Raw genomic sequence first — 14,380 nt, forward strand, 5'->3', positions numbered from 1 at the left:
TCCAATAACTAACCCACTCATCTTCATGCAAGCAACCATCATTAAACTCAGTGGGTCATCCAAAGAAAAGACACAGAAGTAAGAGGAGACCTTATTAGGGAAAAGACAGGATCTATAGGGAGTGGGAAGGGGTTAAAAAAGATGTGGATATTATCAAAATACATTAATATATGTATAAAATTGTCCAAGAACATTTTTTTTAATCCAGGAATTAAAACTAGACCCAGTCAGATGGTACATGTAATATCAACATTTAAGAAGTAGAGGCAGTGGCCAGGCGGTGGTGGTGCACGCCTTTAATCCCAGCACTCGGGAGGCAGAGTCAGGCGGATCTCTGTGAGTTCGAGGCCAGCCTGGGCTACCAAGTGAGTTCCAGGAAAGGCGCAAAGCTACACAGAGAAACCCTGTCTCGAAAAACCAAAAAAAAAAAAAAAGAAGTAGAGGCAGGAGGACTGATGTGAATTTGAGAGTATCCAACGAAAACCTGTCTCAAACAAGCAAACATACAAGCATACATACACAGGGTGGATTGGCACATGAAGAGGCAGAGTGCATACATACCCTTCCATATTAATGCATATCTCTTCTCTCTCTCTCTCTCTTTCTGTCTCTGTCTCTCTCTGTCTCTCTGTCTCTCTCTCTCTCTCTCTCTCTCTCTCTCTCTCTCTCTCTCTCTCTCTCTCTCTCTCTGTGTGTGTTTGTATGCATGTGCACCTGCAGATACATGTTCACATATGTGTATGCATGTGGAGGTCAGATGAGTTGAACACCAGTATCATCTTCTATCACTCTCTTCCTTATGTCTTGAAGCAGTGTCTCTCACTGAACGTGAAGCTCACCAATCGGCTAAAATGGCCAGCCAGCAAGCTTCCGAGGTTTGCCTGTCTCCACCTCCAGTGCTACGGTTCTATATCCATGCCACAGTGCTCAGTCTTTACGTAGAAGATAGAAGTGCAATTCATTCTCACACAGCAGGCACTTTACCAGCCGAGCCATGTTCCCAGCCCCTGCATTTCTCCTGTTGGGGTCTCTCTCTCTCCTCTGCACCCCCGCCCCCAAGCATTAATTAGGCAGATGAAACATTCCGCCCAAAAAGTTCTAGGACTCATTCCTAGACCAACCTAGAATTTCCAAGATCCGGCTGTACGTCGAAGAAAAAAGTCAATACAATTGACGTATCTCTCGGTAGAGTTATCAGGGAAGAAAAAAACACAAAATAGCTAGGGTCAAAAATTAGAAATGGCACCATTCTAATGACACTTAGGGAGATAATAAGAAAATATTAGGAGTAGCTTTACACACACACACAAAAAAAAAAATGGCAACCTAGATGAAACAGAACACTCTATTAAAAATATACAAGCTACCTAATCTCATGCAAAAATAGATACCTATAGAATATACTTATTCAATAATGGGATTTGTAGTCACAAAACATTCCAGGAACTGGAGAGGTGGCACAGCAGTTCTTTGCACTTGTTCCTCCTGCAGAGGGACTTGGGTTCGGTTCCCAGCACCCACGTGGTGGTTTGGTTGTGATCCTTAACTCTAGATCCAGGGAATCCTGTTCCCTCTTCTGGCTGCACAGGCACTGTACATGTATGTAGTACACACAGATACATGCAGGCAAAACATGAATACACATAAAAAACAAATCTTTTTTTTAAAAGATTCTTGCAAATTTCAAGGCCAAGTTGGTTTCAGTGGTGAATTCTGACAAACATGTAAGAAATAAATAAGAGCTGGGCAGTGGTGGCACATGCCTTTAATCCCAGTACTCCAGAGGCAGAGGCAGGTGGGTCTCTGAGTTTGAGGCCAGCCTGGTCTACAGAGTGAGTTCCAGGACAGCCAGAACTATACAGAGAAACCCTGTCTTGAAAAAACCAAGGGGGAAAAAGACAAAAGAAAGAAAGAAGACAAACATGACATAAATTCCTCCAGCTAAATAAGAAGGCTGTCACACTGTCTATCTCATTCTTTAGGGCCAACAATTTATACCAAGTCAGAAAATGCATTACAAGAAAATTGAAGAATGGCATCTCACATGAATAGCATACATCCTTAACAAAAATTTTAGCAAGCAGAATTCAACTAGATGAAAAAGTAAAATATATCATCATCGAGTGAGGTTTATCTTAGGAATGCAAAGTTAGTTTAACATTAAAAAATTAGTCAGTATGATTTACCATAGGCTATGATATGAATGGGATCTCCAAAGGTCCATATGTAAAGGTTTGGCTTCAGGGTAGCAGTACTACAGCCCCTTCAAGAAGTGAGCTGGTGGTAGGTCCTTAGCTCACTGAGAGTGTGCTCTCACACAGCCCGGTGGGACTTAAGCCCTCTACCCCTTCTCTCTACTTCTTGCCTGTGCCTCCCTCACCAGAATCACAAATCCAGGAGACAACTTGATCTTCTTAAAGTTGAGTCTCCCAATCCATGAACCAAAACAAACCTCCCTTTACTTCCTAAGTAGCTTGTTTCTAGTGTTTCATCACAGTGATGAAAAGTTAAAATATCTAACATATCACAAAAATATCCATCTCAATAGAAGTTGAAAAAGTATTTAACAGAGCCGAGTGGTGGTGGCGGTGGCGGCGGCGGGGAGGGGGGGGCACGCCTTTAATCCCAGCACTCGGGAGGCAGAAGCAGGTGGATCTCTGTGAGTTCAAGGCCAGCCTGGGCTACAGAGTGAGATCCAGGAAAGGCGCAAAGCTATACAGAGAAACCCTGTCTCGAAAAACCAAGAAAAGAAAAAAGAAAAATTATTTAACAAAATTTTAATTTCTGTTTGTGATAAATCAGCAAACTAGAAACCAAAGGGAATTTTTTCAGCCTGGCAAGAGGCATCTACAAAACCTAACTAGTGTCAGGCTTCATAGTTAACACATGAAAGTTTCCCCTAACTAGAAAAAGAACAAAGATGTCACTGTCATCAATCCCACTCCACACTGGTTTAGAGACCTAGCTGATGTAATAGGATAAGAAAAAGAAATTAAAGACAAAAGTTAGAAATAGAACAGTGAGCTTGTCTTCCTTCACAAATGATATAATTGGGCAGAGATATATAGTTCAGCAGTAAATAGGGTGCTTGCCTAGCAGGCTGGGGGCCCTGGGTTCAGTCCTGTACTGCAAAAAGAAAACAAAACAAAACACCAGAAGGAATTTGTCAAAACAGTTACTAGTTTGGTAAGCTTTTAGGACACAACCTGTATTCATCAGTGTTCTCCAGAGCAACAGAACCATTGGGACTGCGTGTGTGCGTGTGTGTGTGTGCGTGCGTGCGTGCGTGTGTGTGTGTGTGTGTGTGTGTGTAGGGATCTATTATAAGGAATTAGAATGATTATGAAATCCCACAAATCTTGAGAGCTGCAGTTGGCAAATGGCAAAGCCAGAAGAACTGATGATATAGACAAAATTCCTGCCCAAAGGCTAGTGTCATAGAGACCAGAAAGAACTGATATTTACAGTCCAGGCCTGAAAGCAGAATTCTCGGGGGATGTTTTCAGGCCTTCAACTTATTCAAAGACTACCCACATTGAGGATGGAGATCCGTTTTTTCCAGTCTACCAATATTAATATTTAAATATTAATCTCATAAAAAAAAATCTTTACTAGCATACAAAGAATAATGGATGACTAAATGACTAGGTGCCCTATCCTAGAGAGGCTGACCTATAACACATAAATTAACTATCACAGAGGTCAACATACAGGTATATAGTAACTATATATAGAAATATATAGGGATATTTCCATGTGTAAGAAATATAAAATGTTGTTAGTAAAATTTATGGCCAGAACACGATGGTGCACGCCCTTAATCCCAGCACTTGGGATGCAGAGGTAGGTGGTTCTCTGTGAGGTCATGTTCTATATAGTGAGTTCCAGGATAGCTGGAGCTACATAGAAAGACTCTGTCTCAAAAAATAAACAAATAAATAAATAGCATTTACATACCACAATAAATATAAATATACAGTGTTCATTTAAAAATTCAAGTGGCCAGCCCTGAAATCATATAGGATACAAGTAAAAGTGTACAGAATGAGCAGGTTGTGCTTGTAAATTTAGGGGCACACACAGGCACACATACACATATGCAGCAATAACTAAAGAAAAAGAAGCCACCATGAATTTGAGAGAAGGGGTATGTGGGAGGGGTTGGAAAGAAGAAAGAGAAAGGAAAAATCATACAATTACATTTTGATTTTAAAAATTACTAAAATAAAGAAATAAAAATCTAAAATATGTCAATTTCTCAAAGGTGCCATTTGTCAAAAAAAAAGTCAATATAATTGGCCTAGAGATCCAAGATCGTTCCAGTCAAGATCCCATCAGATTTCTTTTGTAAAGATGGCTGATCTGATTCTAAAGTGAATACAGAGACATGAAGGAGCTAGAACAGCCAGGACAACTTGATTAATGGTTTGACACAAAGCCATAAACATCCAGTCTAAGGGGATCTACACAAATGGATGTATTAAGCCACTTAAGAGTTCAAAAACAGATTCACATGCAGGATGAGGGTCAGTTTTTGACAAGATGCTGGAGTAGTTCCATGGGGAAGAGCCGTCTTTTCAAGTGTTGGTGTTAGGTGTAGCTTCTATATGCAAACCTCATACCACAGACAAAAATAAAAAAAAAATGCCTTGTAACTAGTGAGAGACCTAAATCCAAAACCTAAAGCTATAATGTAAAACATCCAAAAGAATAAAGACAATCTATAATCTTGGTTTTAATAAATACTTCTTAAATAAGACACAGAAAGTACAAACTACAAAAAAACAACAACAACAAAAAAAAAACACCCAGGAAGTTCAACTTGACTATGTTCAATTGTTTCATCCTTCCCCCAACGAAACAGTAAACAGTGGAAAACATGCAGACTGGGAGGCAATACCTAAGAAACATAAACCCAAAAAGGACTTATATCCAGAATCACATGAACAGATTTTGCAACTAAATATGAAGACAAGCGACTCTATTTTTTTCCAAAAGGCCAGGGCAGATATAACCTTGGACCCTGGCCCTCCCTGGCTCTCCTCCCTACTCTTCACCACTGGAGAAACTAGCCACAACCAAGTCTCCTACACATGGGTTTCCCCACCCAGGGCCGCCTGTGTGTACCATACCATTGAGGTAATAGGTCCGCCTGCTCCTATCCCCAGTGGGCAGGTTACTCTCCGAGAAGCACACCTTCTTAGGCCGCACCATTTCCCTGGTCTCAAGCAGGGTTTTGTCAGCCAGGGAATCCTGCATGGGACTCAGGAGTGGAGACAGCTTCCGGTCGACCAGTCGTGTTTGTAGTTCTGGCGGATTGAGGAAGGCCTTGAAAGGCACCTGGGAGGTGGATGCACATCCTGGGGAGGCCTCATCCTCACTGGAGAGCGGGGCGTGTGAGCATAGCAGGTCCTCTAGGGAAGATGTCTGTAGCTGAGAGGCTGTATCAGGGACACTGGCAAACCTTCCAAAATCTGGACCTGGAGTGGAGAAGAAAAGAACAGTAAGTCAGACTGGAGGTACTCAGACATGCTTGGAAGCACAGAGAGATGTGGATGAAAGCTATCGCTCCCGAACCCAGAACTCTGGCCCCTTCTTAGCACTTCTGATGATGGAGGGAGCCCCTGTCCCGCTAACTCAAGAGTAAGCATGTGCTCACAACCACACTCACTGGAGTGATGCCTAAAAACGTGCTTTTTAAAGTCATCACAAACGGTATCATCCCGTAAGTCTTTCTGCAACATAAAATGTTCGCATTTATCCATATCCAGCCACTTATGAAGCACCTGGCTCCTCTGTTTCCTTGCCCATATGCATGCCCAGTGACTTTTCAACATAAAAGCAAAGCTGTGGTTTGGGTGGTGGCTCCGTGGTAGGGCACTTGCTTAGCTGGGCTAGGCTCTGGGTTCAAAGCTCAGTACTTGAAAAACAAACAAACAAATAGCAAAGCTGTGGTCAGCCTCTCTGGATGTGCCTCCTTGCTCTCAGTGAGCCCTTCCACAGTCACTCCTGAGCTCAGGTGTGTGCATTTTGACGGCCCTTGTTTTCCACAGGTCTCATCAATCTGTTCTTTGACTTGGGAAGTTCTTACCTACCCAGGGCTTGTTCTCTTAGTAAGCAATCAAGTATACTTGAGAAAGTGCTTAATTTAAGAGCCTATCAAAAGCCTTATCTTAAAATGTACACATGCAGGAACCAACTGCTTTGCCCCTAAAGTGTTTTCTAAGAAAAAAAAGTTAAAACAACAACAACTTGCTGGCAAGATGCTACACCTCCTGTCTGCCCCTATAAGACCCTTTGGTCTTACAGACCCAGACACTCTTCAAAGCACCAACAAGCCTTATGTACAGCTGTCCACCTCTAGAAATGTTGACAGGAGAGCTTCTCTTGGAAATTGATATAAATATGGCTCAGTAAAAAGCAGAAAACCAAAGTGGGCCAACAAACAAAACTACAAATTCTTAGAAAAGGGTCTCTTCAACACATAGTTTTGGATAACTGCGTTTCACACGTGAAAGTACAAAACTAGATCCCTCTCTCAATACCCTGGGGACCCCGTCAGGTAGCATGAAGTTTGTCAGTCTCGGATGGTGGTCAGCAAAATGAGACACTAGTGAGGGGCTAGTATCTCCACAGTCACCACAACACACAGTGTCACAAATTTCACACGTGACCCAGCTGCATGAGCACAGTCCCTCCAACAAACGTTCTGTTTTCTTGGCCACTTGGCACCAACTCTAGCTCCCTCAGAGGATCCCCTGTATATCCAAGTTTCCTCTTCAAGGTTCCTCTTGGGACTCAGTGATGGAGATGTGGTGAAGGACTCCTCTCATCCTCTAAGTTTTGTGCCTACCAGACCCCAGTGGGCTATGAGACTTTTCAGTAATGGCTGGGCTCAGAGGACAGAGGCAGACATCCAAAGTGGACTCAAAGAAGTCACTAGACCAAAGACTTTGTCCTCAAAGTCTCCCTTTCGACACGTTCATAGCCAACCTCAGGACACCTCATAGGAGTGGGCTACAGCCTGGCCAATGCCACAGTTAGCCATCAGGCTGTTTGTATCCTTAAGGACTAGGTGAGTTGGAGCACATCTCTAGCCTCCCACTCTGGCCAGGTGGTATAAATGGCAATCACTTCCTTAAGGAAGCTGAGCCTCCTGGATCACTAGAGTTCTCAGGCACCAGTGATGGGAGGGGCTTCTGTCCACTGCCCACCATTCCAACCAAAGTCCCAGGTCACATCTGCCAAACATATCCTAAACCTCACTACTGTGTATGAAAAGAGAATTTTTTTTTTTTTACCAAACCTATTAAAACACAGCCAACTACTTTTTGCAGAAATTGATCACCAGCCCCACACATGCTTTTTCCCCCTCTCTCAAAAAACAAAAACAAAAAACCACACACAGTCTTTGCCACCCACTCACATCCAAGAATTGATAGCACGATCTCCCTCTGGGGTGGGAGTTGCACCTCTCTCCTGGAGCCAGGTTTGACAAGTGACTCTTTCAACCCAATGCAAGCGAATGGATGAGGCCCAGCTTCCCTCGATCAATAGGCACACCTGCCCCGCTACAAGACAAGAACATGGGACCAGCTGCTACAAAGCAGAGGAGGAGACAGGGCGCAGGATAAAGCCGCCCAGCCAAGCCCAACAAAATGGAAGTGACTTCAGCGGGCCTGGAGTCATGTGATCACACCCTGCCTGTCTTAATCCAGGTGGCAGTACTTAGAGACATTACCATCTGGCATATCCACCAGCGGACATGCCCACTCCACCATTCAGGTGTGGACTGAGTCTCTGAGAGAAAGGCTTTCCCCAGGATATTCTGCACAACAGGCTACTTGGCCTAAGAGGTTGGAAGCTGCCCCATGAGCAGGCCTCTCTAACCCTTCATAGGGGGAGCTGCTCTGTCCAGGCAAGGCCCGCACCTCACCTCCATTCCCGGGGGAGCAGGCCTCAGGGTAGGTAGGGGCCTTGGGAAAGAGCAAGTCCCGGCTCCCTCGGCCACAGCTGTCCTGGCAACTCTCATTGAGCAGCCTCTTCAGCATCTGGTTCTCCTTCAGGAGGCGCACCTGCTTCTTCAGGTCCGCGTTCTCGCTCATGAGCCTGTTCATCAGCTCGCTACCCTCTGCCATAGTGTCCTAAAGTGCTCACATGTGGGCCTGTGGCCCCATGGAGATGGAAATACAAAGCCCACAGACCCCACAGAAACAACCTAAGACCACGGAGTTCCACGCTGCCTGGTTCCACAGCCTTGTGATGTCGATACCCTTAAAGAGACAGCACCACAAGGCTAACACCCTTCTCCCTCTAGTCCTCAGCCACCCTCCCTCCCCACCAGACAACTCTAGACCAACCTGGGCCTGGTGATACACACAGAAACCAGATGCATACAGAGTATGTAGGCAAGCACCTCTAACCACAGAGGGATTGAGAGCGTCGATAACATAGACGAGGTCCATGGACTGTGAAGGCAGGAGGATGACCTCCTAGAAGGCAGCCTAGACAGGAAGGAAAGCGTGTACCAAGACCCCCAAGGCCAGACCTGACAGTACCTTCTAGAAGCGGCCAGAACAGGGCATGGGAGGGGCATGCTGGCCACACTATGTGAAGTCCACAGGCCACAATGGCGACTTGGCTTGGCTGTCGTCTGTGACTGCTCTTCCTATGACACGTGTCTACGAGGTTACCCTGTCATTTCCTGACTCCACGGGACCACAGGCCAGCGGGGTTCCCAGAACCTACGGGGTAAAGGACATGCTGTTTTTGAGTCTCGCCCTTGGAACCTGTGCTTAAGAAAGAACAGGGTCCTGAGAGCAGAGGAGATGAGCACCTGGGGCAGGACCCCATGATTGCCCCACAGTCCCAGGGAGACTCTAGGGGAGCCCTGAGGACAGGGCTGGAAGTGGAGGCTACTTACTGATCACATTATCAGACTTGCCTCATGAAAAGGCTTAAGGCAGCACATTGGTGTCCGTCACACACAATGAGCACTGAGTGACTCCACGTCAAACACTGAACAAAGTAGGGACGAGGCCCTATGGACTGGTGATCCGGCCTGGTGGTGCTGCCGTGGTCAGTCAGTGGAGCTGTCTAGAAACTCACCTGGGCACCCTGCTTTTCCTACTGCATGAAGGGAGTGAGCTCTGTTTCTCAATCAGAAGATCTTCCTGCACTGGCCACTCAGAGACACCAATTTGACTTTTTGCTCGTTTTTATTATTTTTTTATTATTATTTCCTTCTTTACACTTATTCTGGCTTCTTTCAGTTGTAGATGTAACCAACTTTCTTATTAAATAAGAAACACAGAACCAATGCAAAGAAGAAAGCCAAGAGGTCAGAGCTAAGAGCTAAAACCTTACCCTTCCTCCTGCGGTGATCCTACCTCTCCGAACCAGAGCTACCCCTGTGTTAAAGTCTTTATATAGAGTTCCTGTCCTGCCTTCTCATTGGTTGTAAACCCAACCACATGACCGCCTCCTCACGGCCTGTCTGTATAGACCTCCAGGTTTTCCATGATTGGTATTGAGATTAAAGGCATGTGTATCCAATAATGGCTGTATCCCTGAACACACAGAGACTTACCCAGCTCTGCCTACCAAGTGCTGGGATTACAAGCGTATACCACCACTGCCCTGCTTTCCTATGGCTTGCTAATAGCTCTGACCCCTGGGCAACTTTATTTATTAACATACAAATAACATTTTTTTTTTTTATTTTTTTATTTTTTGGTTTTTCGAGACAGGGTTTCTCTGTGTAGTTTTGCGCCTCTCCTGGAACTCACTTTGGTAGCCCAGGCTGGCCTCGAACTCACAGAGATCCGCCTGGCTCTGCCTCCCGAGTGCTGGGATTAAAGGCGTGCGCCACCACCGCCCGGCACAAATAACATTTTAATACAAATAAAATATCACCATATTCAGTAGTTGTTAAATCCTTAGTCATTGCATGCTTTAACTACATCCTACACATTTTGACTCCCTGCACCAAGGCTGAGCAACGTGTCTCAGCATAGGCCCTAGGTTCCAAAAAGCGGGCTCATACACTAGGGACAGGTCCCGGTCTCACTGTCTGGGGGCCCCCTAAACAGTTCAAGCTAAACAACTGTCTCACTTATCCAGAGGGCCTGGTCCAGTACCATGGGGGTTCATCAGCTATTGGTCCACAGTTCATGCGTTTCCACTAGTTTGGCTAGTTGTCTCTGTACTTTTTCCAATCATGGTCTCGATATCCCTTGCTCATAGAATCCCTCCTCTCTCTCATTGATTGGACTCCTGGAGCTCAGCCTGGGACGAGGCTGTGGATCTCTGCATCTGCTTCCATCAGTCACTGGATGCGGGTTCTATCATGACAGTTAGGGTGTTCGGCCATCCGATCACCATAGTAGGTCAGCTCAGGCACTCTCTCAACCAGTAGTCTATTGTGGAGGTATCTTTGTGGATTTCTGTGGACCTCTCTAGCACTCTGCTTCTTCCTATTCCCATGGTGTCTTCATTTATCATGGTATCTCTTTCCTTGTTCTCCCATTCTGTTCCTGATCCAGCTAGGACCTCCCGCTCCCCTAAGCTCTCTTTCCCCTGACCCTTTCCCTCCATTACCCCCCTCACCCCCAGTTTGCTCATGTAGATCTCATCCATTTCTCCACTGCTGGGTGATCCCTGTGTCTTTCCTAGGGTCCTCTTTATTAGCTAGCCTCCCTGGAGCTGTGAGTTGCAGTCTGGTTATCCTTTGTAAAGCCTTTATTTTAAAGACCAGTTTCAGTCTCAAATGGCTGAGAAACACTTAAAGACACGTTCAACATCCTTAGTCATCAGGGAAATGCAAATCAAAACTCAGATTCCATCTTACACCTCTCAGAATGGCTAAGATCAAAAACACAAGTGACAGCTCGTGCTGGAGAGGATGTGGAGTGATGGGAACACTCCTCCATTGCTGGTGGAAGTGGAAACTTGTACAGCCACTTTGGAAGTCAATATTACAGTTTCTCCGAAAATAGGGAATGGTTCTACTTCAAGACCCAGCCATACCACTCTTGGGCATATACCCAAAGGATGCTCAATCATCCCACAAGGACACTTGCTCACCTATGTTCATAGCGGCTTTATTCATAAAAGTCAGAACTTGGAAACAACCTAGATGCCCCTCAACTGAAAATGGATAAAGAAAATGTACATTTACACAATGGAGTACTACTCAGCTGTTAAAAACAATGACACCAGGAAATTCGCAGGCAAATGGATGTGGAACTAGAAAAGGTCATCCTGACTGAGGTAACCTAGACCCAGAAAGACAAACATAGTATGTATTCACTTATAAGAGAACTCACAGCTGGATGGTGGTGGCGCACACCTTTGATCCCAGCACTCAGGAGGCAGAGCCAGGCGGATCTCTGTGAGTTTGAGGCCAGCCTGATCTACAGAGCCAGATCCAGGACAGGCACCAAAGCTACACAGAGAAACCCTGTCTCAAAAAACAAAACAAAAGAATACTCACAGAATCAACTAACTGGGCTCAAAGGAGCTCACAGAGCCTGAACCGACAACCAGGGAGCCTACATGGAACTAACCTAGGCCCTGTGCATATATGTGACAGTTGTGTAGCTTGGTCTTCTTGTGGGGCTCCTAACAGTGGGGACAGGGGCTGTCTCTTACTCTTTTGCTGGCTTTTGAGATCCTACTCCTAGTGTTGATATACCATGTTTTGTTGATATCCATGGGAGGCCTGCCCTCTTCTGAATAGAAATCAAGGAGAAGTGGATGGGGGGAGGAGGCAGAGGGGAGGTAGGAGGAGGGACTGGGAAGAGAGGAGGGCGGAGAAACTGAATTGGGACATAAAATAAATAAATATATATGTGTATATATATTTATTATCTATTATCTTTATCCTTCACTCTGCCACAGAGCTGAAACCATGTAGTATGCAAGCCTAATGTACACATAAAGGTCCCCACGTGTGTGTGTGTGTGTGTGTGTGTGTGTGTGTGTGTGTGTGTGTGTGTGTGTGTGTGTGCGCCTGTGGAGATCAGAGGAGAACTTTGGGGAGTTGGTTCTCACCTTCCACTTTGAGACACGGTCTGCTTCTGCTACTGTGCTGCATATTCAGGTTAACTGGTTCAAGTTTCAGGGTGGCTGGTTCTCCTGCCTCCCATTTTGCTGTTAAGGGTGCTGGGATGACAGACAGATGCTGCGGCATCTGTCTTTTTACCTGGGTTCTGGGGATAAAATCCAGGTGTCAGGCTTGTTTCTAGTAATTTTACCTTCTGAGCCATATCCCCAGTGCCCAAATCTTTTTATAAAAACAGAGTATCTCTAACAAAACTGAGACAAATTTCTAACATTAATTATCAGTACCTTAAGAAAAAGCAGAAACATTAAGTTGTGCACAAACAGAAATTAAAGCCAATCAAATAGACACTAGTTTTCTTGGGTACTGACATTGTTGGTACATGTGATCATATGATCAGGTAGATACAAATCAAAGAACTGAGAAGGGAAGAGAAGACTATAAAACGGAGAACTATTGGCCGTATCACCAAAGTCTACCTTCCCAAAGTCATAATCTAGAAATAGCCCTACATGAGTAATGTCATCAACCCTATTCTTGCCTTATCTTTATCAAAAGTTGTTTAGAAGTGTGCTGCTTAATTCCGAAGGTTTTTTGGGGGGTGGGGTGGGTTCCAAATCCCTTTATTTCTCATTTAACTCCATTGTGGTTCAAGAATATACTTTTCAATTTCTGAAGATCCTTCTCACGATGCAGCAGAGTGTTTATCTTGGTGAATGAGGCAGAAGCCCTTGAATGTGTTAGTCTCCACTGACGGGGGTGACATATTCACAAATGCCAATGAGCTTGCATTGGCTGACGTTAGAATCTGTTCTTAACGGGTTGCCCGGAGTTCCATTTCTGTTGATAAAAAACACTTTGACCAAAAGCAACTTATGAGAGGAAAGGTGTCACTTGGCTTACAATCTCATGTCATCGTCCAAGAGGATTTATAATTTTTGATGTATGGATACACAGACAAAAAAAAAAAAGGAAGATTTGAATTCAAGCAGTGCCACACTTTATTAACATCATCACTACAGGTGTTCAAGTGTAAAGAAAACCAACCTTGAGACTATGAAATTCCTGACTCATAGTTATTTCTGCTTTAGTACATATGAGATAATTCACTGTTGTTAATGCTCTTGTATTAAGGCAATTGTGTAAGTTCTAAAAGTAACGATAAATTGTCTCCCAAGACTGTGCACTTGTCTGGTCAGCCCTGTATGATCAGTTGCCCACCTCGGGGCTATTTTTCTTTTGTGCTGGGACAGGTGGCTGGCCCTCCCTGTTTCCACCAACCAAACCCCCCCACCCCCAGTTCAGGAGCTAGGGCTAAGCAGTTATTTGAGTATTTTTTAGTTCTTAAATTTTATTGCTTATTTGATAGATGTCAGTGACATTTCAGTTTCAAATGTCGTTGCTGCTGAGAAGTGTAGATCCTAGTGAAAAGTACATAGTCATAAGATAAATGAGTTTTTGTTTTTTTCTTTTTTTCAAGAAACTATGGTATTATTGGGTCTACACATCATAAAACATTCTGCTTTGTGGAAGTCCAGACTGAATGCAGCATCATCCGTGTACCTGGCACATTTACCAACCTGGATCTCTCACTACTTGGTATTTTTTGCATTAGTTAAGACAGAAAGTTGGTAGCTCAGTCAAAAAGAAAGGGGAAAATCTGCTGTTAGGTACATCTGAACTGAGTACCAGACTCATCTGGGTCAAATTTGGGAAATATAGCCTCTGTATATAAAATTAAAAAGTCTATACATAAACTTTAAAAGACAGCCATTAAATTCTAAAAAAATTTACAAAGACCTTTTGTACAGATTTTAAAAAATTGTCATAGTGATCCATATGATCAAGAGCTAATAATTTCATTCTACTAGTGCTGTGGACTTGCCAGGTGACTGATTTCCTGGGTCAAGATGACTGCAGTTCCCTTCCTAGGACTTGTTAGATGCCAAAAGGCTGTACATTTGATCAGGTTGTTAGCTTTTTCCATTTTACTTCTTTTGAGAACCTTTAAATAAAAACATCTGAAACTTTAATAAATAGTAATTTATACTATAGGTACACAGTAGTAGTATCTGTATAAAATACAGAGATAAAGTTGAGATAAAAATAAATCAAGTTGAAAGCTGGGTGTAGTGGCACAAGCTTTTAATCCCAGCACTTGGTAGGCAGGTGGATCTCAGTGAGTTTGAAGTTAGCCTGGTCTACAGCCAGAGCTACATAGTGAGCTCAAATAAATAATTAAAAAATAAAATAATAAATCAAGTCGACTAACTATACATTACCATATAGTTGTATTTGCTATGGTTGTAAATAAAT

The 14,380-nt window shown here is 44.0% G+C and overlaps 1 protein-coding gene across 7 annotated transcripts in view; it reads right to left on the bottom strand.

The window, feature by feature from the left end:
- The window catches only part of Spatc1l (spermatogenesis and centriole associated 1 like), a 26,641-nt gene extending 12,357 nt beyond the window's left edge, over positions 1–14,284 (bottom strand). For 2 of the 7 annotated variants that reach the window (XM_052744623.1, XM_052744622.1), the window contains exons 1-3: positions 12,055–14,284; positions 7,937–8,744; positions 5,133–5,480 (exon numbers count right to left, since the gene is read on the bottom strand). In XM_052744623.1, coding sequence (XP_052600583.1) covers positions 5,133–5,480; positions 7,937–8,138 — 550 coding nt within the window. In that variant the 5' untranslated portion in view covers positions 8,139–8,744; positions 12,055–14,284. Of the gene's footprint in view, positions 1–5,132; positions 5,481–7,426; positions 7,551–7,936; positions 8,745–12,054 lie in introns of those variants that run through there. The other 5 variants (XR_008219797.1, XM_052744625.1, XM_052744624.1 and 2 more) reach the window with 5 other exon arrangements.
- Positions 14,285–14,380: the final 96 nt, after the last annotated feature.

This window comes from Peromyscus californicus, unplaced genomic scaffold (genome assembly GCF_007827085.1).
Source record: "Peromyscus californicus insignis strain IS unplaced genomic scaffold, ASM782708v3 Scaffold_19__1_contigs__length_69161282, whole genome shotgun sequence".
Taxonomy (NCBI): Eukaryota; Metazoa; Chordata; class Mammalia; order Rodentia; family Cricetidae; genus Peromyscus; species Peromyscus californicus.